The sequence below is a fragment of the Dromiciops gliroides genome, chromosome 2 (genome assembly GCF_019393635.1).
Source record: "Dromiciops gliroides isolate mDroGli1 chromosome 2, mDroGli1.pri, whole genome shotgun sequence".
Classification (NCBI taxonomy): domain Eukaryota; kingdom Metazoa; phylum Chordata; class Mammalia; order Microbiotheria; family Microbiotheriidae; genus Dromiciops; species Dromiciops gliroides.
The window spans coordinates 121,500,458-121,523,352 of NC_057862.1; the positions used below are offsets into that span (position 1 = coordinate 121,500,458).

The window sequence follows — 22,895 nt, forward strand, 5'->3', positions numbered from 1 at the left end:
TGTGAATTATAAGTATGAGGGTTTTTTCACACATACATACACACATTCACCCAAGGAGTAAATATGTGCACCAATGGCCTGGGAAGGCCTATACAATTGGCCATAAATGTGTTTACGAGCCGATTTGTGGAGGTGTGTTCTGTTGTATGTAAACATGTGCTCACAGGCAGTCTGTGGAGGTGGGCATGGTTATGAAGCAGTCATAATAACAACGTTCTATAGTCTACAGTTCCTTTCATCAGGGGCTCTCAAAGAGGTTTACAGACATCATCTCATTTTCTCATAGTCCCAACTCTTCCACCCTTCTCCCTAAGCCAGAGTGAAGAAGGAAAACAGCAAATTTGTTTTCTCTGTAGAGAATCTAAATCATTCTATGGAAATAAAAACACTGAGAGTCCGGCATGATCCCGTGTAGAAATAGGGTAAGGTGGGGTTACTAAGTACTTTTTAATGAAGATGAGAATGGAGGTTCGTTCACACAGCCAAGAGCGACAGATCCACAAATGGGGCCCAGCTGTTCTCTCAAATCAGCTCAGCTATCTATCTGTGTAGCTCACATTCATCAAGCACCCCAAGGTGCTGGGCACTAACACATGTTAAAAGACACAAGTCTCTGTTCTCACTGAGTGACAGTATTGGCCTATAGTTGTATATGGCTGGGAAACCACCCACAACCTGTGTGGGTGGAAAAGAGGGTGTGGAAATGCATGTGGGTTATACATTTTCTTACAATAATAACAATAATCATACCTTGCATTTTGTAGAATCCTTTATCGTTTCCAAAGTGCTTTTACTTACATATCTAACCTGACCCTCAGAACCACCCTCGGTATGGAAGCAATGATTTGCAACCTCTGCTTTACAGATGAGAATGGAAGAGGGAGGGAATGTGAAGCCATGGTGGGGTGAGGAGCAGAGGAGGGGATGGATCCGGGAGAGAAAGAGAAAAGAGCCATAGTGGATGACACAGAGTACCGTTAGATTATCTTGGTAGGATCACTGTTACTAGACTTGCATCTGAAAATGCCAACCTGTAGGTATGTTGATTTTGGGGACTTGGGAGAGGGAGGAGGCAGGAGGGGAAAATTCTCAGGGACTCGTGGTCTGAGCCCAGCAGCTAGAGCCCAGACTTCCATCGCATAGGGACCTTTATTCTCTCCGTTGTTCAAGCATCCCCTCCCCACCCCCACTCTCCCAAATCCCTTTTTGCAGACTGTCCAGAGAGAATGAGATACAGATAAAGGCTATTTCAGTGATGTCGAATGTCAGTAAAACCGAGGAGGTCCGAGGGTCATCGGGAAGGGGTCTGGAAGGGAGGGGGAAGGAAGCCAGTCGCAAGCCACTCTGTTGCAGTCGGTAGGCAGGGATTGGGAAGGACTAAGTGGGGGCTGTGCCCAGCACCTCCATTGGAAGGGGTGGGGAAGCACCGTGCTGAGCTGCGGCTCCTTGGGCTGTGCTACAACTTGCCTGGAATACCAGAGCCCCAGTGTTTATGTGACTCTGACTGGCTGGGCCCCTTTCTCCCCACCCCCCCTGGGGCCCGGCTCAGGGCAGTGCTGCAGGGCAAGGGCTCTGGTCAGCATCAAAGGGAAGTGGCGGGGGGGGAGGAGGCAGACAGCTAGGGTCTATGAGCAGCAGCAGCACCGAGAGTCTCTCTCAAAGAAACCAATTCGAGGCAAGGGGAGGTGGGGGTGGGGAAGAGGGCTGCTGTGGGACCAAAGGGAAGAGTTACACGGACCGTGGAAAAGAAAAGGAAGAAACCAAACACGCGAGAGCGTGGTAGGGTCTGAGGGTCGGCCTCCCCTGCTGCCGTGCAAGGGAAAGCGGTAGGGTGTTCCTGTATTCACAAGCCGCTTAACCCTGGGGAGCGCATCCCCCCTCCCAAGTCTTTCCCCTTCCCTCTTTGTCACCGGATCCCCCTCCCATTCCTTTCTTTCTTTCTTTCTTTCTTTCTCCCTTCTCTCCCCTCCCCTTCCCCCGCCAGGACCCCAGCCAGCTCCCCCTTCTCCCTTCCCACCGCAGGTTGCACCTCCCGGGTGCGTGCTAGCAGCCCCACTCACCGTAAGGCAGGCTGACCCGGGGCACGATCGCTTCGGACAGAGGCTTCGGCCGCAGCAGCAGAAACAGGGCGCCCAGCTGGGCCAGCCGGCTCCCGAAGCCCATCACGGCCGCCGGAGGCGAAGGAGAAGGAGGAGGGACGAGGGAGCTAGAATAGGAGCGAGCGGAGAGAGGTGGCTGCGGGTTCCAGCTCCCGCTGCAAAACTCGACTCTCCGGCCGCTGCTCCCGCCCCCGGCACTAGCCGAGCCCGGCCCCCTCGAGATCCAAGCCCTGCCCCAACCTCCAGACCTGCATGGGGGGAAGAGGGGACAGGTGGTGGGCAAGGGCTCCGCGAGGGGGTGTGTGTACACAGACACAGACACAGACACAGACACTTTTCATTGATAAGGATGGAGAGGGATGAGACTGCAAACCAATGCCAGGGGCCACACACTAGTGATTCCCCATGTCCTATTCTCTGTCTCTGTCTGTCTTTCTGTGTGTGTGTGTGTGTGTGTGTGTGTGTGTGTGTGTGTGTGTGTGTGTGTCTCTCTCTCTCTCTCTCACACACACACACACACACACACACACACACACACACACACACACACACACAAATCGAGGTGCGATGGAGGGGAGGAGTAGGAGAAGGAAATAAAGGCTGCTAATCCAGCTGCTCCTCAACCTCTAAACACTCAGTAGAATAACCTAATCCTCTCCTCCCCCAACCTGGAAAAACCTCCGTTTTCCCTCTGGGGAAGGAAGATCTCATACCCTAACAGAGAGAGTTGAGGCATTAAGCCATTATGGATCTAATGGACACTAAAATATTCATTGATAAGGATGAAAAGGGATGAGGCAGCAAACCCATGTAGAGCCACCCAATATTCAGATCTATTCCCTATTCCCTGAGCCTTATTCCACTTCCCTCTACTCTGTATGTGTCTCTCTGTCTCTCTCTCTCCCCAGCTCAGACTCTTTCTCTTACCCTTCAACTGATGAGGAGAGCTATTGGGTCAGAAGTTTTTTGACGATGGATTTAAAATGGGACAAGTTCCCAGCTCTCTTTGTGGCCCCATCCTCTTCAATAGCAGTTACAGTCCTCCCCATCCCCAGAGATCTCCTGGTTCAGGAGACCAAGCAAAGTAAGAACCAAGCTCTTTTCTATTCTTTTCTTTTTTTAAGGAGAGTTAGGAAGCAGGAGGTCACACTCAGAAACTCCTGTCCCTATTCAAGCTATATTCCAATGAGCCAGTCTCCTCTCAAGTGCTGAAGCCATCAGTAGGGTCAGGTGTTTATTGAGCATCTAACTGTGTGGACAGCACTGTTGCAGGATGCAGAAGTCTAAAATATGTTTCCTTAGTTTAGTAAGTTTACAATCTAGTTGGAGAGATAAACTAACTACACGTGAAACAATTGCAAACAATACAAGGCAGCATATAATTAAATGCAAAATTGATATTACTGGGGCAGCTAGGTGGTGCAGTGGATAGAGCACCGGCCCTGGATTCAGGAGTACCTGAGTTCGGATCTGGCCTCAGACACTTAACAATTTACTAGCTGTGTGACCCTGGGCAAGTCACTTAACCCCAATTGCCTCACTAAAAAAAAAAATTGCTATTACTAACTGCAGAAGTTCAGAGGGAGATGAAGGAGGGTTGGAGAATGAGAATTTAGGATTTGAAGGGACCTTAGAGTTCACCTTATGTAACTTCCTTTCCATGTTGTAACCCTGACCAGGTCATATGTCGTCTGCTGTGAATGCTCTCAGTGAAGAAAGGTTCACTCCTTCACCAAAGAGACGGTTCTACTGTTGAACAACTCATCTTTGGAAAGTTTTTCCTTTTTTCCAGCTGATATTTGCTTCCTTGTAAGCACACCTAGCTCTTCCCTCTGAAGCATCTCAGAACAAGTGTTCTCCCTCTTCTACAAGACACTATATCAAATTTAATAAGAGACGCATTCAAATCCTTCCCTTGAGTTCACAAAATCAGCTGCACAAATATAGGCTAGGGGAGGCATTGCTGCACAGGATGGAAAAGTTCTGGGGGTTTGAGTAGACCAAAAGCTCCAAGAGTTCAGAGTATGATACATGACAGCCCCAGTTGGATGTTTGCATAATCTTGGGCCCTTATGAAAAGTGACATAGTTTTGAGAAAGAGGGAGATGATGGTCTCCTTCTACCTGACTCAACCAGATCACCAGCATCATGACCTGGAGCACTATTGTTTCAGATAGAGGCTTCGGCCCCATGACCTTTTGAAAAGAACACTGGTAAAAAATGGAGCCTATCCATAGAAGGGTGAAAAGAATGATTCCAAGCCTGGATACCACACCGTATAAGGAGCAACTAAAAAAACAGGAGAAGACAGGTTTTCAAGTATTACCACGTGTAACAAGGAATAGATTTGCTCCCTTGGCCCCAGAGGACAAAACTAGGGTGTGATCTGTTGAGAGATACTGACCATGTGTAAAGAAACATTTTGTGACAATCAAAACTGTTAAAAAATGTAATAGCCTGCCTTGGGGAGTGGGTTTTTAAGGAGAAGCTGGATGTCCAAATTTCAGAGATGTTATAAAGGGGATGAGTTAGATTAGGTCCCTTACAAACTAAAGATTCTGTGTAAAATGTATGAAGATAGTTATCCGGTCTCCCCTTAGTCTTCTCTAGCTTAAAGACATTCCCAATCTCTTAACACATCTATGCACTGGTTTCCATACTTTCCTGTTTCTATAATATTCAGTTTTCTTTTCTTCTGGATTAACTCTGATTAACCAGTCCCTCTTTATTCCTCATGTGTTCTAACCATTAGAGTATGGTGGTACTGTTACTTTGATCCAAGTGCCATATTTTTATTAGTCTATACTTTTTCAATAGCTATGTCACATTGATGATTCAAATTAAGTTGATCAAGCCCAATTAAAATCCCTAGTCATATGAACTGCTATCAAATCAAGACTCCTTCAACCTACATTTAGGCAATTTGTTTTTTGAACTCAAATGCCGACTTTACATTTCTCCAGGTTAAATTTCATATTGTTCATTTCTGTGCAGTTCTGTGCATTCATTATAAATACTGAGTTCATTCATTTTGAATGAACAGCTAGCATAACAGATATCCTTCCCAGTTTGCCATCTACAAATATGATAAGCCGGCCTCCCATTTCTCCATCTAAGTCATTAACAAAAATGGTAACTAGGGAAGGGTCAAGAATAAAGCCCTGTAGCATGCCACTAGAAACCTCTCTCCAAGATTACATCGATTCATTAATCAACTCTCTTTGAATACAGTTGTTCAACCAGTTCCAAATCTGCCTAACTGTAGTATCATCCACCCTACATCAGTAAGTCAGTCAGTCAATAAGCACTTATTAACTGCTTAATATGTGCCAAGACATTTTGCTAAGTGCTGGGGATGCAAAGAAAGTGAAAACAGACCTACCCTTCAAGGAGCTCACAATTTAACAGGTGAAACAACATGCAAATATGCACAAATAACATATAAAAAGGAAATAATTAGCAGAGGGAACACACTAGAAATAAGAGGGATAGGGAAAGGCTTCCTGTGGAAGGTGGGATTTTAGTAGGGACTTGAAGGAAGACAGGAGGCAGAGATAAGCAAGGAGAACATTACAGGCAAGGGATACAGCAAGATAAAAATGCCTGGAGTTGGGAAATGGAGTGTCTTGTTTGTGGGATAGTAAGGAGGTCAGTGTCACTAGGTCAAAGACTACATGGGGAGGTGTAAGGTATAAGAAGTCTGGAAAGGTTGGTGGGGAGATAAGTGATGGAGGACTTTAAATACCAAATGGAAAGGGGCAGCTAGGTGGTGCAGTGGATAGAGCACTGACCCTGGAGTCAAGAGGACCTGAATTAAAATCTGGCCTCAGAAACTTGACACCTCCTAGCTGTGTGACCTTGGGCAAGTCACTTAACCCTCACTGCCCTACCCCCCCCCAAAAAAAATCACACATAAAGATGTTGGGAAATTAGTCAGTCTTCCACCTTCATCATAAATGCCAAATGGAAGATTTTCCACGTGATCCTAGAGAGGATAGGGAGCTCCTGGAGTTTACTAGGTATGGAAATGATATTGGACCTACATTTTAGGAAAATCACTTTGGTGGCTGAACGGAGATTGACTGGAGTGGGGAAAGGCTTGTGGCACTGGGACCCACCAGTTGTCGACTGCAATAATGCAGGCTTGAGGTGATGAGGGCCTGCATCAGGGTGGCGACAGTGTCAGAGGAGAGAAGTTGCAAAGGTGAAATAGACATGGGCAACAGCTTGGAAGAGATAGTGAGGAGTCCAGGTGACTCCTAGGTTGGGAGCCTGAGGGACTGACCGGGAAGAGGTGGGGAGGGTTTGGAGAAAAGATGATGAGTTTTGTTTTGGATATGTTGAGTTTAAGATGTCTGGACATACAGTCCCACATGATAACATTCTCCACTGCTGTCAAGATATATCATGACTACAGTATTTTCCTGCTCTACCAAACTAGTCATCCTATCACAAAAAGGAAATGAGACTCATTTGGGATGGCTTCTTTCTAAGGCACTGATGCTAGTTTCTTGGGATGCCTGCATTCTTTTCTGGGCTTTCAGGTCATTAAATGCCAATCACTTTGGTGTTTATTTAGTCACTCTTTTGTTATTACTTAAATGACTTCTGGATGTACCTAATTAGATTGAAAGGGTCTTGAGTGCAGGGCCACTTTTAACACTTCTTTTAAATCTTCCACAGGACTTAGCATGGTCCATATAGTTAGTATCTATATAGCACTTTGAGGTTTATAAAGCACTTGACATATGTTAACTCATTTGATCCTCACAACAACTCTGTGAGGTAGGTGCTATTATTACCCCCATTTTACAGATGAAGAGATTGAGACTGAGTTTAATCGACTTGCCCAGGATCACAAAGTAAGTGTCTGAGGAAGGATTTGTATTGAGATCTAACTTTAGGGCCAATGCTCTATCCATGATACCATATAGTTATATCCCCCAGCCCCCCCACAGATACAGATACATATATATGTGTGCGTGCATACACATGCACATGTATGTGTCTACATGTGTAGACTTATATAAGTATATGTATGTTGCATACATATATACATGTGTTTATATCTACCTGTTTATCTATGTATAGGCAGCTAGGTAGTATAATGGATAGAGTGCTGACCCTGGAGTCAGAAAGATCTCAATTTTAATTCTTCCTCAGACTCTTACAGTGTCATCCTGGGCAAGAGTGTGTATATTTGTGTGCGTGCATACACATATATATGTATACATGCACACATACATCCATGCATGCCCAGGATCACACAGTATGAATATGTGTATGTATGTTGTGTAAATGTAGATAGATGTATATATGTATGCAAATATTCCCTCAACCACCCCCCCCAGTTAAATGCATCCTTATTTTTTCCCTTCATACAACCTAACACCTAACACAGTACCTTGCATACAGTAAAAACTTAATAAATGTTTGCTGGATTATTGAATTGAATAGTAGGAACCCAGTGGAAAACTGTAGAATGAAGGACAATGTGACATTTTAAAACTCAAATGTTTAAATGGGAATGTGTGTGTGTTATATATGTATATGTGTGTGTGTGTGTGTGTATACACACACACACACACACATATATAGTCCAAGGGTCCCAGCATGGTACCCACACCCCTATAATCTATGTTGTTTTTATTTAGTATGCTAATTTGTCCTTCCCATTGGACAGAGAAATCTCTGAGGAGACATTTCATTGGTTGCCTCCCACAGCTGGCTCATCCTGTTCTCAAATGCATGTGGACTCCCCCACTCCTGCGACCCAGGGATCCCTTCTACCCTTTCTCAGCAACAACACTGTTTATAAAGACCTCAGAAAGTGGCAGGGGAGGGGAGTTATAGGAAGGGAGTGAGCAAATTAGTAATGTGAGGGGAGTGAGCAAATTAGATGTAGCTTTCTCCATCCTTAAAGTAGACACTCTAGTGACTGAATGAGGTGGAAAAATTCCTGAGAGTAATGAACTTGAGCCCAACTAAGAGCAAACCCTGACCTCCCTTCTAACTTCACATATCATTCCCTCATCTCCACACACACAACTCACCACCATGAAAACTCAGGCACAACAATATACAAACTTTCACTAACAGACCCACTCATTTACACATATATATAAAAAAAAGCAAGAGAGAAAATAAGACGTTTAAAAAATGTGTGTGTTAGTGAGGTAGGAATAGAATAAAAGGGTAAAAAAGACTATTGGATCCATCAGTATTAGTGGTCAGAAAAATATGAGTGATTATAGATTGAGGGAGAGGATGAAGAGAAAAGAGGAAAAGATTAATGGCCAAAAATGGAGATGGAAAAACAAAGAAGAGATTATGGAGAGAATGTAAAATTAGCATAAATCAAAGGAAAAAGAGAAGGGCAAAGGAGGGGCACACAGAAGCACAGGGGTGAGAAGAATATCAATAAAGGTCACATTTACGGCAGGAGGCATCTTAGTAATAAATATTCATTAAACAGCCAAAGGGTAAATGGCACTTTTCGAGTTAATGTGCAAGGGGGGTGGGGGGGGGTAAGGAGGGGATGTTCAAAGGCTGTAGAAATGCTTGAGTTCTTCTTGATTGTAGGAGTGGTTTACTCCCTTTGTGAACAAATACTTCACTGGCATCACAATTCCTATGCCCATTCCCAACTCCAGTGTAACCTGCTCCCGTAATTCTACTCGAAGTTGTTTCCTTTTTAGATCTTGGCTCCCATCACTGCCTCAGACACTAAGATGGGGGTTTGGAGATCCCCAAAGAAAAGCCACTCCACTCTCTTCCTGCCTAACCATCCCACTAGGCCTAATAGAGCTTAAACCCAACCCACTCCACCCCTTCCTTCTGTCCCAGGGGAAAGGGCCCAGGCTCCTCCCCACTCTCTTGGGCACTGGGCTGGCATTTTGCCTAGCTGGGCCTCACAGACACGAACTGGCGTTAAGCCAATTCTTTCAGCTCCCCAGGCTCTGGCTTCCTGCCACCTGCACCACCCCCTGCACCACCCCACCCCCTCTTCCCTAATTTATGCCAGTGTGCAGCTGTGGCCCTACACCACCTTCCAAGAGTAGCTTACTTTGCCCTTGTGTCTCTTCCCTAGGGGCTAGGGCTGGAACTCAGCTAAGCATCAGTATAATTCTGCAAGGAAGAAGGCCCAGCTGACACACCCACCTACTGTGTGCTTTTGAACCAACCAATGGTGGACAGGCCTAGGACACTGCCAGTTTCCTCAGGGCAGTGAGTGCCCTCTTGGCCAAGGATAGCCATCCAGAGCTTCAGAACTTATATTACCTAAAAATAAATCTGCTAGACTGTTTTTAAAAAAAAACACAACACACATGAATCTGGAGATACTGATGGTCTCATCTGAGTCCCCATAATTATATCTTTACTTTCTTTTGATTCCTTTTTCTCTCTTCCATACCCTCAACCCTTTGCCCTTCTATAGTTATTCCCAGCACCGGCCCTGGATTCAGAAGGACCTGAGTTCAAATCTGACCTCAGACACTTGACACTAGCTGTGTGACCCTGGGCAAGTCACTTAACCCCAATTGCTTCACCAAAACCCCAAAAAACAACAAAAAATAAAGTTATTCCCAGTCTTGGAATTTTTTAACTAGATTTGGAGTCTAATGACCTGGGTTCAAATCCTAACTGCCATTTAAAATATTTTTTTTAAATTTTAAGTGACTCTGGGTAAGTCACTTTCCATCTCTGAGCCTCAGTTTCCCCATCTATAAAATAAGAGTTATGGACGAGATAATTTCCAAGGTCCCTTCCAGGTCTAAATCTAAGATCCTCTGATAACAGATTTATTGATAGGCTCAATCCTAGCAATCCCGGTCAATATCCTCAGGCAGAATTCTTCCTTGTTTTGCCCTCAGGGTTAAACTTCCCCACCGATCCCTTCCCCCCTCTTAGTTTCAGGGGTTTCTTCCCCATTTTTTGGTGCTAAGTCCTAAGTTCTTTTAGAGGAAAGGAACCGGCCAGTCCAGCTTGGTACAATGAGTGAACAGCCTGAGGTGCTGAGGGAGCCACCGAGTCACCCCCGCTCTGGGCCAGGACCTGTTCAGACCTGAGCTGGCCACTCCCTGGGAGGAGAGCCCCCACCCCCTACCCTGAAGGGTTATGGTGCAACCTTCAAAGTGCGACCTGTCCCAGAGCCAACAAGAAGCAGCCACCCCAAAAGGGGTTGTGTGCCTGCCTGCCTGTGGAGGGGATGGGGAGGGGGAGGAAACAATTAGCCTGGCTGGTGCCTGGCGCCTGCTGCCCCACAGGGGCACCTGGGGTGCTCCATTGATGCTCTGACCTCCTGCTGAACCAAAGCCACCTCAGCACAGACTGGGGAGGGAGCTGCTGCTCCTCTTGAAGAACAGGGGAGAGGGTGGAATGTAGAGATGGTGGAGAGGTGGTGTCCTAGGGGAGTTAGCTGAATCCACTGCTGTAAGCTCCCACTATTTCTCTGGCATTAGGAAGGCTGGGATCTTTCTCTGTCTGGCAGCCCAGTTTCTTCCTCCTCAGGCCCTACTCCTGACCACAGACACCTGGTCATTGCATCACCAAAGGGGAAGGGATCCACCACTGCACAGCCTTCCCACAGCTCCGAGAGCCAACCAGAGCCTTTCTTGATTCCCCGGTTCCTCCCATTGTCCCTTTGTCCCTTCCTACATCCCCCCAGGCCAGCACAGTCACCTCAGGGAGAGAGTGGGGTTCTCTGACCGCTGAATTTTCATAGTCACCTTAGGTCACCCGTGTTGTATTTCAGTTATCCCAAGATGAGACCAGTTTCTGGGTAACAAATCTAGTAGAGAAAGCTCTGCCCTCTCTGAGATGGCCTTGAAGCAGGCAAGGGCACTGGAAGTAGGGAAGGCTGCCATTTATCTCCTCTATTTCTGAAGGCTAGGCAACAGCCTTGGACTCTCCATGATGACCCCTACCCCCAGATCAGGAATAACGTGGCACAGCGGCCTACCCATATGCTGCCATCAAAGTGGTGGTCACAATAGCTGGGGGAAAGTGTTCTCTCTGTGCGGAGATGACCTAACTAAAGCACTGAGTCTGGGCATTATCTGACCAGCAATACCATACGAGGGCTGCCCCAGACCCCACTATGCTATCTGGAAATGCCACTCTATGTAGCTTTCACATTTGGGGCAGAATAACTATCAAGAGTGAGTTCTGAATGCTTCTTGGGTTGGACTAAGATGAAAAGAAGATGCGGAGATGGAGTCACTGGGTAATAGAATGGCTACCCTTTTTTGCTACTGAGTTTCTTGAAGCCATCTACCTTCACACCCATCTTTCCAAACTCTTCCCATCCCAACTTCTTTTCTTTTTCTTTTTTCAGGGCAATGAGGGTTAAGTGACTTGCCCAGGGTCACACAACTAGTAAGTGTCAAGTGTCTGAGGCTGGATTTGAACTCAGGTCCTCCTGAATCCAGGGCCAGTGCTTTATCCACTGTGCTACCTAGCTACCCCCCACTCCCCCAAACACATACAACCAACTTCTACAGGAACCCAGGAAAGCTTTTCAAAAGCTGGAGAAGGGGAGAAGGAAGGGAAGGCAGTAGATACACCAGAGAATCTTACCTTTCTTCCTAGTGAGAAGAATTTCTGTAACTCCCTCCTTGGCCTCTCCACTACCTGCTGACACCAGACAAAATTCTGTCAGTAGAGTGAGGGCTGAGCCTTATGACAAAGCAAGACAATCTACACCAAGGCCTCAGAGCACTAATATCTTTTTTTTTTTTTAGTGAGGCAATTGGGGTTAAGTGACTTGCCCAGGGTCACACAGCTAGTGCACTAATATCTAAAAAAGATATTCAGATACATTGCTCTTTACCCTTCAGGGAAATTTCTCCCCCCAAACATTCTTATCATATACAAAAAGGCTTCTGTACAATCAGGAATCCCAAATTGTAGCACTGTACTTCTGCTTGTGGCTATGGAGACAGGAATTGTTCCAGTTGTTTTTCAGTTGTGTCTGACTCTTCGTGACTCCATTTGGGGTTTTCTAGGAAGAGATACTAGGGTGGTTTGCCATTTCCCTTTTCAGCTCATTTTACAGATGAGGAACTGTGACAAACAGGGTTAAGTGACTTGCCCAAGGTCACACAGCTAGGAAGTATCCGAGGCAGGATGTGATCTCAGGAAAATGAGTCTTCCTGAGTCCATGCCCAGAGCTCTATCTAGCTGCCCCTTGGTAGACAGGAGAGCTGGTTTCAAATCCTGATTCTATCACTATCTATGTGACCTCCGGCAAATCACATAATCTCCCTAGGCGTCGATTTCCTCATCTATAAAACGAGGACATTGGATTCAATGATCTCTTCTGAAAAGATCCCTTCTAGCTCTAAAATTTATGACTTGAAGATCTATGAGACTACAAGTCCCTCCACAATAAAACACGTTCCACTAAGGTCTCAGACTCTACCTTGTGGGGATCTACGATCCTCTGTCCATTTCAGTTTTTGTTCTAAACTTTCAGGGATCTGGTTGTGTCATGATAGTTCTTCGGGCTGGTGGGGTCCCAAGAAAAGAGCCTTTGTGGAGTAGCCTTGGTCAGATTTAATAACTAGGCTAGGATTGGGGATGGAGGTTGAAATGTGAAGACCTTTTTCCTATAGAGCTGCATCAGCACATATTCCCATGATTCAAAAACAAAACAAGATAAAACACAATTACATTTTTAGCAGGCTGGAATAATGCTGCTTTATGCCCATTTCCTGAGCTGTTTTGGTTTCTGAGTCACTTTGGAATGGTCCTGACGAATAACTCCTTGTCTTCTCTCTTCATCCTGTCCCCTAACCTTCCAAAAGAAATTCTACCATCACCACCATCCATCCCACCACTACCAGGAATAACTAACTACTTACATTGATAACAGGGTTTTATGGTTTACAAAAGCACTTTCCACACCAACATAGAAATTCTATACCATACTGACAATGTGGGTATTGAAATCCAACTCCTCTGCTTCGGGGCAACTGAGGAATTTTTCCAGGCCTATACAAATGCAGCCTGAGTGCCTTTGGAAACTCCAGGCATTTCTGAGAAGTGCCAAAAGATTGGCTGCTCTGGGGATTTATTAAGAGCCCTGTTGTTAGGCTCTGCACTCAAGCAAGAGTCCTTGGGCATGAGACCAACACACTAGGGAGAGTGAGGAATGCCCCCTCTATTTTCAGCTATCCCCAAGGGTGTCACCTTGGAGTATACAGATGAGGGCTCACGGCAGGGTTAGTCTGATATCCTCATCTCTCCCTGGGGGGTGGGGGGTGGGGGAGATAGCCTAACATCTACTGCTTAAACCTCAATTGATCAACTGTAGAAGGAAGAACTATAAAAGAATTCCTAGAGCTCTCCGTAATTAGAAAAAGAATGTCACTCCATTATGCTAATATAGTCCTTTACACTAGTCAAAGGACTTTCACTTATTATCCCACAAGGTTCTCACAAAGGCCCTGTAAAGTACTAGGGTGGATATTATTCTTCCCATTTTATAGAGAAAGAAGCTGAGGCTCCGAGGTGAGGCTATTTGCCCAGGCTGAGCCAGGAGGTGTCTGGATCTCGAGTCTAGTGTCCTGAAAGTCTCTGAGTATTTTGTTTCCTCCTCTATAAAATAGTTGGACTAGATGACCTCCCCGGTCCCTACGAGCTTGAAATCTATGGCCGTGGAATCCAGCACTATCCCCTGGATCCATCCCCACCTTCTGTACACATGTCCAGGCCCAAAGTTCACTCTTCCACCCAAGATCATTGCTACCATTTTTGGAGAGAGGCGCGGGTATGAGTATATTTGCACACTGCGTGCGGACCACTTCTAGCCAGCCTCCAGCCCCGAGCCCGCCTCAGCAGCTGGATCTAGCCAGCCCCCTCTAAGACGGCTCTCTACCAAGGGGACCTCCCTCCCTGGCTTGACCAGCCCCTCTTCCCGGGTACAAAGCTCTGTTCTAATGGATTAGGAGCTTGGCCCCCGGTTGCCATGGGAACATGGGACCAGCCTCAGGCACTGCCTTAGCAACTGGGTCACACTGAGTACCCAGCCTGCCTAAGCCCACATTCTGCCGGGGAGAGCCCCCCTGGTGGTCTCCACTTCAGAGAGGCCCCAGGGAAAGGAGCTGCGGGCTAGCAGCCTCGTTAAACCGGCCTGCTCTCTGGGAGCGCAATCAGAGCAGGGGGAGAGGAGGGAGCAGCTGGCAGCCCAGGGGCAGCAGGCGAGGAGTAGGGGGCGAGAAGAAAAGACTGGCCGCGCTCCCTCAGTGCGGGAGTCCCCGGGAAAGCCCCGGAGCCACACTCGGGCACAGAGTGACTTTTTTCTCGGTCCTGGCATAATCGCTCTTTCTCCACCAGGGGAAAGGCCAGGGGGGGAATCCTGACCTGCACCCCTCCCCCCACTCTCAGGAAGACCGTACCTGGACTGGGAGGAAGCTGCTTCCGACCGACCGCTGGGTTCTTATCCCTGCCCAGGAGACGAGCGCGTGCGAGGAAGCCCCCGGTGTCTGCCCCTCCCCCGACGCCAGCCCCTTGCTGGGGGGGAGCTCTGGGTGCTTTTCTTAGGGTAGTCCACGAGAATTTGGCTTCCCGAGGGCATTCACCACGACTTTTCTCTGGGGCTCCTTGCGTGCTTCCTGTCCCAGGAGAGGAGTTTGGCCGTGGCTGATCCACCCACTAGTCCTGTGGGGCCCAGGAAATGCTGGGCCCCGAGCCAAGACTCCGCCCCCTTCGCTCTGTTTACGGGATGGCCAAGGTGGCTGCTCGCTTCTGCACTCTCCTCCGATTCCTACCTCGTCTGCGGAACAGTTTTCAGCACTTTACGGATCAGCCTGTGTCTCTCCTGATAGGAAAAAGGGGGTCCTGGATAGCCTTCAAGAGACCCACGGGGAAACTGGGTTTAGGACACAGGGCAAGCTCATAGCTCAACTGCAGCAGGTCTGGCTCTCTGTGGCCCTTGGTTTGTTCTTTTCATTATGCCACAGCCCCGCCTGGGGTTTTCTTCCATTTGGAGGCAAAGCGACAGGGTGGCTTCAGTTTGTCCCTGTTCTTAACCTGACCTCTCCACCCTCAACACCCCTTCCCTTACAAAAAGGTAAATCAGATGCTTAACCATGGTGAACGCCGTGGTCCTCCAAAAAAGGACAATTCAAGGTACATATGAACAAGAATGGAAGAGCGTATTGGATTTGTAGTTGGAGAAGTTAGTGTGCTGGGCCTGGAGTCAGGAAGACCTGAATTCAGATTCGACCTCGGACATTTACTAGGTGTGTGATCCTGGGCAAGTCACTTAACCTCCTTTATTTGCATTAATCCACTGGAGAAGGAAAGGACAAACCAGTATCTTTACCAAGAAAACCCCATGAACAGTATTGGTGTGCTATGGTTCTCAGGAACGCAAAGCCTTGGACACAACTAAACAAATGAATTTACCCGTAGTGGAGAGGCATCTATGTAGAATGGAATCAGTTCTGGATCTGCTGTCAGGTTCATATCCAAAGCCTAACACTTTCTAAATGTGTTTAACCTCTGTAAACCTCAGTTTCTTCATCCATAAAATGAGGATAACAAAATACCTGAAGTAGTTCTCTCCCAGGGCTGTTGTGAGGCTCAAATGAGATCACTTTGTAAACTTTAAAAGTCTATATAAAAAACAAAAACAAAAACCAACAAAAAAGTCTATATACATTTCTTTTTAAAAATTTCTTTTATTTTTAATTTATGGAATAAAACAAGCATTTCCATAACATAGTACAGTATAAAAAGATGATTGCACTTTAAATCGCAAATCTACTATGTACAACTTACAATTCCTCTTAAAGACACAACAAAGTTATCATGAATGTCTATTTTCTTTTCCTTTTGGTGTGGGCCTGTGATTTCAATGGTGTAGGGACCTTCCAGTGAGAAAATTCCCTCTACAAATGCAGATTGGTAATTTTTGGGCAGTTTATGATTATAGAAAGATGATTGGGCTCTGATAGGATAAGGGATTTGCCCAGGGTTCACAGAGCCATGTGTATCAGAGAACTTGATCCCAGGTCTTCCTAATTGAGCTTGGTCAGCCTGCTATGCACACAACATTCGTTCCTGCTATGTAAAAATGTCAGTTAATATGAAAAGTTGCTTTACTTCTTTAGGGCTGATGATCTCTACGGTCCCTTCTTGCCCTTCATCCTAATGGTTTTTAATCCTCTCTCTTACAGATGATTTGTCTAATAACCTTGGATAAGATACTTGGGTTCTGTTGTTTCCTTATCTTCTGACTAAGGTAATGACAAGCAGGGCAGTTCCTGTAACAACCAGTTTTAGATGTCAGTGGCTTGAACTGGCTGGTCAGTGGGACTGGCTGGAATGACGGCTGCTATTTTACAAAACTGGAGGGTAGGATTCCCAGCCTGTTTCACTTGTAAAATTAAGCTTAGAGATATTTTGTATTTTTCTCCCTCAGCAGGACAGAGTGTTCGGAGACTTTGAATCTCTGAACTGCCTGTTTACTGATAATCCTCGTTGTTCTTCATTTCTATATTGTAAGACCATTTCTCATGTCTGCGAAGGGTTTTAAGGGTTTTAAGATCATGTGACTTTTAGTGGCTCCCCTTCTCAACAATCCTGGGTACTAGGCTATGCCCATTTTGTAACTGGAGAAATTAAAGGCAATATCGTTTGGGCTGACAATGGCAGAGTCCATTTCAGATCCTTAGTGCTAGAAGGGGCCTTACAGCTCATTTAGTCCAACTGTCTTATTTTATAGCTGAGGCCTAGACCTTTGTGTATGAACAGATAGGGACATTGGCAAGATTTGAACTCAGCTCATAGAAGGGCCCTTGGAGATGATCTTTTCCAATCTCCTAATTTTTACAAATGTAGAAACTAAGGCCCCAGGAAATGAAGTGATTTACCCAAGGTCACACAGGAAGTACATCTCAGAGATAGGATTTAAACATAGGTCCTCAGGGGGCAGCTAGGTGGCAAGGTGGATAAAGCACCAGCCCTAAATTTAGGAGGACCTGAGTTCAAATCTCAGACATTTGACACTTACTAGCTACTAGTCCTCAGTATTGGAGTCAGAAAGAGCTAGATTCAGGTCATACCAGTGATATGTACCATCTATGTGGCCCTGGGCAGAGCAAGTGTCCATCTGCATTGGTAGAGGGAAAAAGGTACTTTTTCATTAGGAATTCCCATACCAACAAAGGGACAGCTGGGTGGCGTTGTGGATAGAACACTGGGCCTGGAATGAGGAGAGACCTGTGTTAAAATTCAGCCTCAGACACTAGCTGTGTGACCCTGGGTAAGTCACTTAACCTCAATTTCCTCATCTGTAAAATGAGGATGATAACAAAGAGCACCTACCTCCCAAGGTTGGTTCGAGGATAAAATGAGATAATATTTGCAAAGTACTTGGCACAGTGCCCGGTAAACAGTAGGCTCCATATAAATGCTAGATATTATTATCAAATTCCATTTTATAGGTTAGGCAACTGAAGTTCAGGGAATTCTGATTTCTGGCTAATGGACTGTAAAGGAGAGTGAATCCAGGTTTTTCCTGATTCCAAATTGAGTGTTCATCCTATTATCCCAACTTGCCTGAATTTGGAGGTACTGATTAGGGGAGGTGGGACAGAATCTAACATATATTGGCTGTGTGAACTTGGACAAATCACTTTAGATTTTCACCTCTGTAAAGTGGAGATAACAGTTGCAGCACAAAGAACCTGGAAGGGTTATGTGAGAAACACATATGCCAATATGTGCAGAGCATAATTAATATAAATGGTGGTTATGCTGTGGGGATGCTGCCTGGTTTCTCCTGTGATAAGAAAGAGATCTGATAAAGGAATTAACATAAAGGCATCACCCATAAAAGGAATACTAAATCCCACCCCACTATCCTACTCCCAACCAAAATAAAAACTGCCCAACTCCTTGAAAATTGGCCACATTGAAATAGGCTTTTAAAAAATTATTTGTTGAAGAAGCAGTATGTATCCAGTATCCAACAAGTGGATGTTTTGCTGGAGGAGCTGAATCATATCAGTTTTGACATTTTCACCATAAACAAAACCAAAAGAAGAAAGAAAGTCATTGTGGGTAACTGGGAGAATAGATCACAAGTACTCCCCACAGCTATAAAACCGTGCATGCCCTTTCACACAGCAATACCATTACTAGGTCTGTATCTCAAAAAGATCATGAAAAAGGGAAAAGGACTCACATGTACAAAAATATTTATAGCAATTCTTTTTGTGCTGGCAAAGAATTGGAAATTGAAGGGATGCCCATCAATTGAGGAAAGGCTGAACAAGTTGTGGTATATGAATATAATGGAATACTGTGGTGCTATAAGAAAGGATGAGCAAGCAGATTTCAGAGAAAAACCTGGAAAGATTTACATGAACTGATGCTGAATGAAGTAAGCAGTACCAGGAGAACACTGTACACAGTAAAAGCAACATTGTGTGATGATCAACTGTGATAGACTTAGCTCTTCTCAGCAATACAATGATCTAAGACAATTCCAAAGGACTCATGATGTAAAATGCTCTCCACATCCAGAGGAAAAAACTATGGAGTCTGAATGAAGATTGAGGCATACTATTTTCACTTTTGTTTTTTGCTTTTTCTTTCTCATTGTTTTTCCCTTTTGTTCTGATTTTTCTTTTATAACTGACTAATGTGGAAATATGTTTAACATGATTGTACTATATAACCTATATCAGATTGATTGCTGTCTTGGAGAGGGGAGAGGGAAGGGAGGAAGAAAAATTTGGAACTCAAAATCTTATAAAAATGAATGTTGAAAACTAGCTTTACTTTTTTTTTTTTTTTAGTGAGGCAATTGGGGTTAAGTGACTTGCCCAGGGTCACACAGCTAGTAAGTATTAAGTGTCTGAGGTCGGATTTGAACTCAGGTACTCCTGACTCCAGGGCCAGTGCTCTATCCACTTCGCCACCTAGCTGCCCCTATCTTTACATTTAATTGGGAAAAAATAAGATACTATTATGTGGGAGAAAAAAGCATATCCTAGAGAGGCAAAGGAAGGAGTTAACAGAATTGATTTTATAATGTGTTCAAAGGCAAACAAGAAACATTATTTCCTAGGATATTTTTGGTTTTTTGGTTTTTTGGTTTTGTTTTTTTGTGGGGCAATGGGGGTTAAGTGACTTGCCCAGGGTCACACAGCTAGTAAGTGTCAAGTGTCTGAGGCCACATTTGAACTCAGGTACTCCTGAATCCAGGGCCAGTGCTTTATCCACTGTGCCACCTAGCCGCCCCCTCCTGGGATATTTACATGTCCCCTAAATGACCACTGAAAAACTCTTTGCATCTTATACATCAACATCAGTGGCTAAGAATGAAAAGTTTGACACTGAACTGGATAAGACCCTTAAAATTAAATCAGCACAATCTCTGATACTCAGTGACTTCATTATAAAGGCAGGAAAAGGGAGGATGATGAGAAATTGACGGGAAAGCATGGTTCAGGAAGCATGAACACTTTCTTTGAGAAAAGAAGTGAAAGGTGTTTTGACATGGTAAGCACCAAATAACATCACCAAAAGGAAATAGATTATATTTTAACAGACAGGAAAAGACTTGTCACTGATGTAGGATTTATCCCTGAATCAGCTGCCTCTGTACAGTCAGACCACCAACTTGTCAAGACAGAGGTCAGAATTAGCAAAATACAAGAAGAAAAAATAATGATGCGAAAAAGATATAGTATACAATTGAAACCATTCAATCCTGAACTATTTAAACAAGTTATTAGCAATGGGGACAACAGAAATAAAAATGGGCACCAATTATAATAATTTTATACAGAAGTTTAACTGTTGCAAATCTATCACTGCAACAGGAAAATAAAAAAGAAGTCAGAAAATGTCTTAGTCAGCGAACATTTGACTTGATTGCCAGATGGAGTGAGACAATTGCCAAAGGCAATACAGGTTTTCAGTACAAACTCATTTGTTAAATCTTACAAAGAAGAATGATGGACACTTATGGGTAGTATCATGTCATGACAGTAAAGGGTAAAACCATTTTATTTTGGTTTGGTTTGGTTTTTTGGAGGGTGGTAAAACCATTTTATTTTTATTTTATTTTTTAATTTTTTGCTGGGCAACGAGGGTTAAGTGACTTGCCCAGGGTCACACAGCTAGTCAGTGTCAAGTGTCTGAGGCCGCATTTGAACTCAGGTCTTCCTGAATCCAGGGTCGGTGCTTTATCCACTGTGCTACCTAACTGCCCTGGTAAATCCATTTTTTTTTTGTTTTTTGTTTTGTTTTGTTTTAGTGAGGCAATTGGGGTTAAGTGACTTGCCCAGGGTCACACAGCTAGTAAGTGTTAAGTGTCTGAGGCCGGATTTGAACTCAGGTCCTCCTGACTCCAGGGCTGGTGCTCTATCCACTGCGCCACCTAGCTGCCCCTCGGTAAAACCATTTTAAAGACAGCTTTGCAAGAGGTCCCACCAACCAAAGTCATCTTGGGGGCATGAAAAGACAAGAATAACCATTAGAAGAGAAATAGAAAAGATGTATAAAGATTACTATAATACACTATTTTCACTATCAAGAAGAGTAGAACCACTACATTTGGGTCCTAACTTCAGGGTCTTGGATGTGCTTGTAGAGGAGGGGAAAATGACATTAAGGAGACAGATAGGAAAAGCTGCTGAATTTGCCCAAGTGTATATGGAGGAGATCCACGCTGGAAGAGACATAATTGTAAAGATGTATGGAAGGATGGGGCAGCTAGATAGCGCAGTGGATAAGCATTGGCCCTGGATTCAGGAGTACCTGAGTTCAAATGCGGCCTCAGACACTTACTAGCTGTGTGACCCTGGGCAAGTCACTTAACCCCAATTGCCCTGCCCCCCCAAAATATGCAAGGTATCTAAAGGAGGGGAAATTACTAATAGTGTGGAAACAAATCTCGAACCTTATTAATACTACCCCGCCTCCCTCCATAAAGTGACCAAGAAACTACTACCAACCTACATGCCTACTTTACCATTTATACAAAATATATTAATTATTTATGTATGAATGGAGGGCATCCTTGATTAAGATATTAGTAGAGAACAAGTGGGCAGTTAGGGAGCAAAGCAGATTGAGTGCAGGGCCTGGAGTCAGGAATACTTGGGTTCAAATCTGACCTCAGATAGCTACTAGCTGTGTGACCCCAGGCAATTCAGTTAATCCTGTTTCCTTCAGTTTCTCATCTCCAAAATGAACTAGAGAGGAAATGGCAAACCACCAAGTAAGCCCTAAAGGGGTCACAAAGAGTCAGACATGACTAAAAAACATAGAACAAGCAGACGTGGTCAACAATGGACCACATCCTTAGTATTTCACAATTGACTGAGAGATGTAGAGAATATAAATTCTACTGTGCCTATTGTTTGTTGGCCATTAAAATGTTTTTTTTTAATTTAGTAGATCAAAAAGCCACATTAAAGACACTTTTCCAACAGTTTCTCCTATCCATAAGTCAAAACCATTCAAGATTCCCTTAGTGATATACAAAAGAAATACCCTTATTCACTGACCTGATCATAGATACCAGGTGAGGCATTAAACAGGCAGAGGTAGCTGCTCAAAGGCATTGATTGCCTTTGCCGTTGTGATAGAGGAGATTCAGCACAGTGCCCAAATTGAAGAGTAATTCTCTGTAAATGGTGAGCTCTTTCAGAAGTTCCTGTTTGCAGGTGACATTGTGTTGACTACAGCAAGTGGCAGAACATAATAGAGCCTCCTGGAATAGATCTAAAACCACTGATAATCACACAGGAAAGACTAAGTGGATGAAAAAATGCCTACTGCCCAGATTATCATCTGCATTGGAATGGGCCATCTATAGAGCTTGTTCATCAGTGTCCATCTGGGAAACATAATACAGAGGGACAAAGAGTTGAGGCCAGAGTTGAATAGGAGAAAGCAGGATCGCTTCTAGGAATTTGTGAAACCCCTTTAATTCCTCCAAGCTTCCAGCGAAAACAATGACCCCTGTTTTCAATGCCAACATTCTATCTGTATTGCTGTATGGAATACATGGAATGTGACAATCTCCAAAGAATTAAAAATGAGTATTATACAGAGGACAACGAAGAGGTATGCTGTAGGGACAAGTGGCCAACATGTAATCCTCAAGCAACTTAAGATGTCATCAAGGAAATGTATGCTAGGAAGAAAAGTCTATGTCAAAGGCAAAGGATGATAAACATATAGCTATTGAGTTCCACCGGTGCCCTCACAATGTCAGGAGAGAGAGAGGTTCCTGGTGGTGAACTTCTGGGAAGATGTGAACCAGAGTCAGGCATGAATAGGATTGGTCAAGAAATGCATTGTTGAGGGTGAATTCCCAAATCGATGAGACTATAGATCCATTTGAGTATCTGAGGGTTGAAGGGGCTAAATATGCTGCTGCAAATTAGCAAAACTCCTCTCCATGCCCCCTGTCTCTGATGAAGAGTACTTAGAACAAGCCGTGAATAGGGAGCTATTTAATGAATTTCCAAAAGAGCTTCCCTTCGGCATGTAAAACACACACTGTCCCTTTAAAGGGAAAATCAATCTCTGGCACCCTAACAACACCCTCTGCTCCAGCAGTTCTCATTCTGTTCTCTGGGCATCTGGCCAAACACCAACTCTCCGAGCACCCTGACTCTCTCCTGTCACGCTCTTCTTACACAACTCAGCACTGAACACAGCCTCACCTAAGTTCTCTGGAAACAGACCCTCGCTCACTCAACACAACCTAAGCCCTGTAGCCCAAGCTGACCCAACCTGCAAAGGTCAACTCCTGACACC

General features: G+C 44.8%; 1 protein-coding gene across 1 annotated transcript in view; it reads right to left on the reverse strand.

The window, feature by feature from the left end:
* Nucleotides 1-14,582, reverse strand: part of SEMA4B (semaphorin 4B) — a 39,725-nt gene extending 25,143 nt beyond the window's left edge. The window contains 3 exon segments of the mRNA XM_043980437.1: nucleotides 2,061-2,347; nucleotides 11,679-11,732; nucleotides 14,501-14,582. Coding sequence (XP_043836372.1) covers nucleotides 2,061-2,163 — 103 coding nt within the window. The 5' untranslated portion in view covers nucleotides 2,164-2,347; nucleotides 11,679-11,732; nucleotides 14,501-14,582.
* Nucleotides 14,583-22,895: the final 8,313 nt, after the last annotated feature.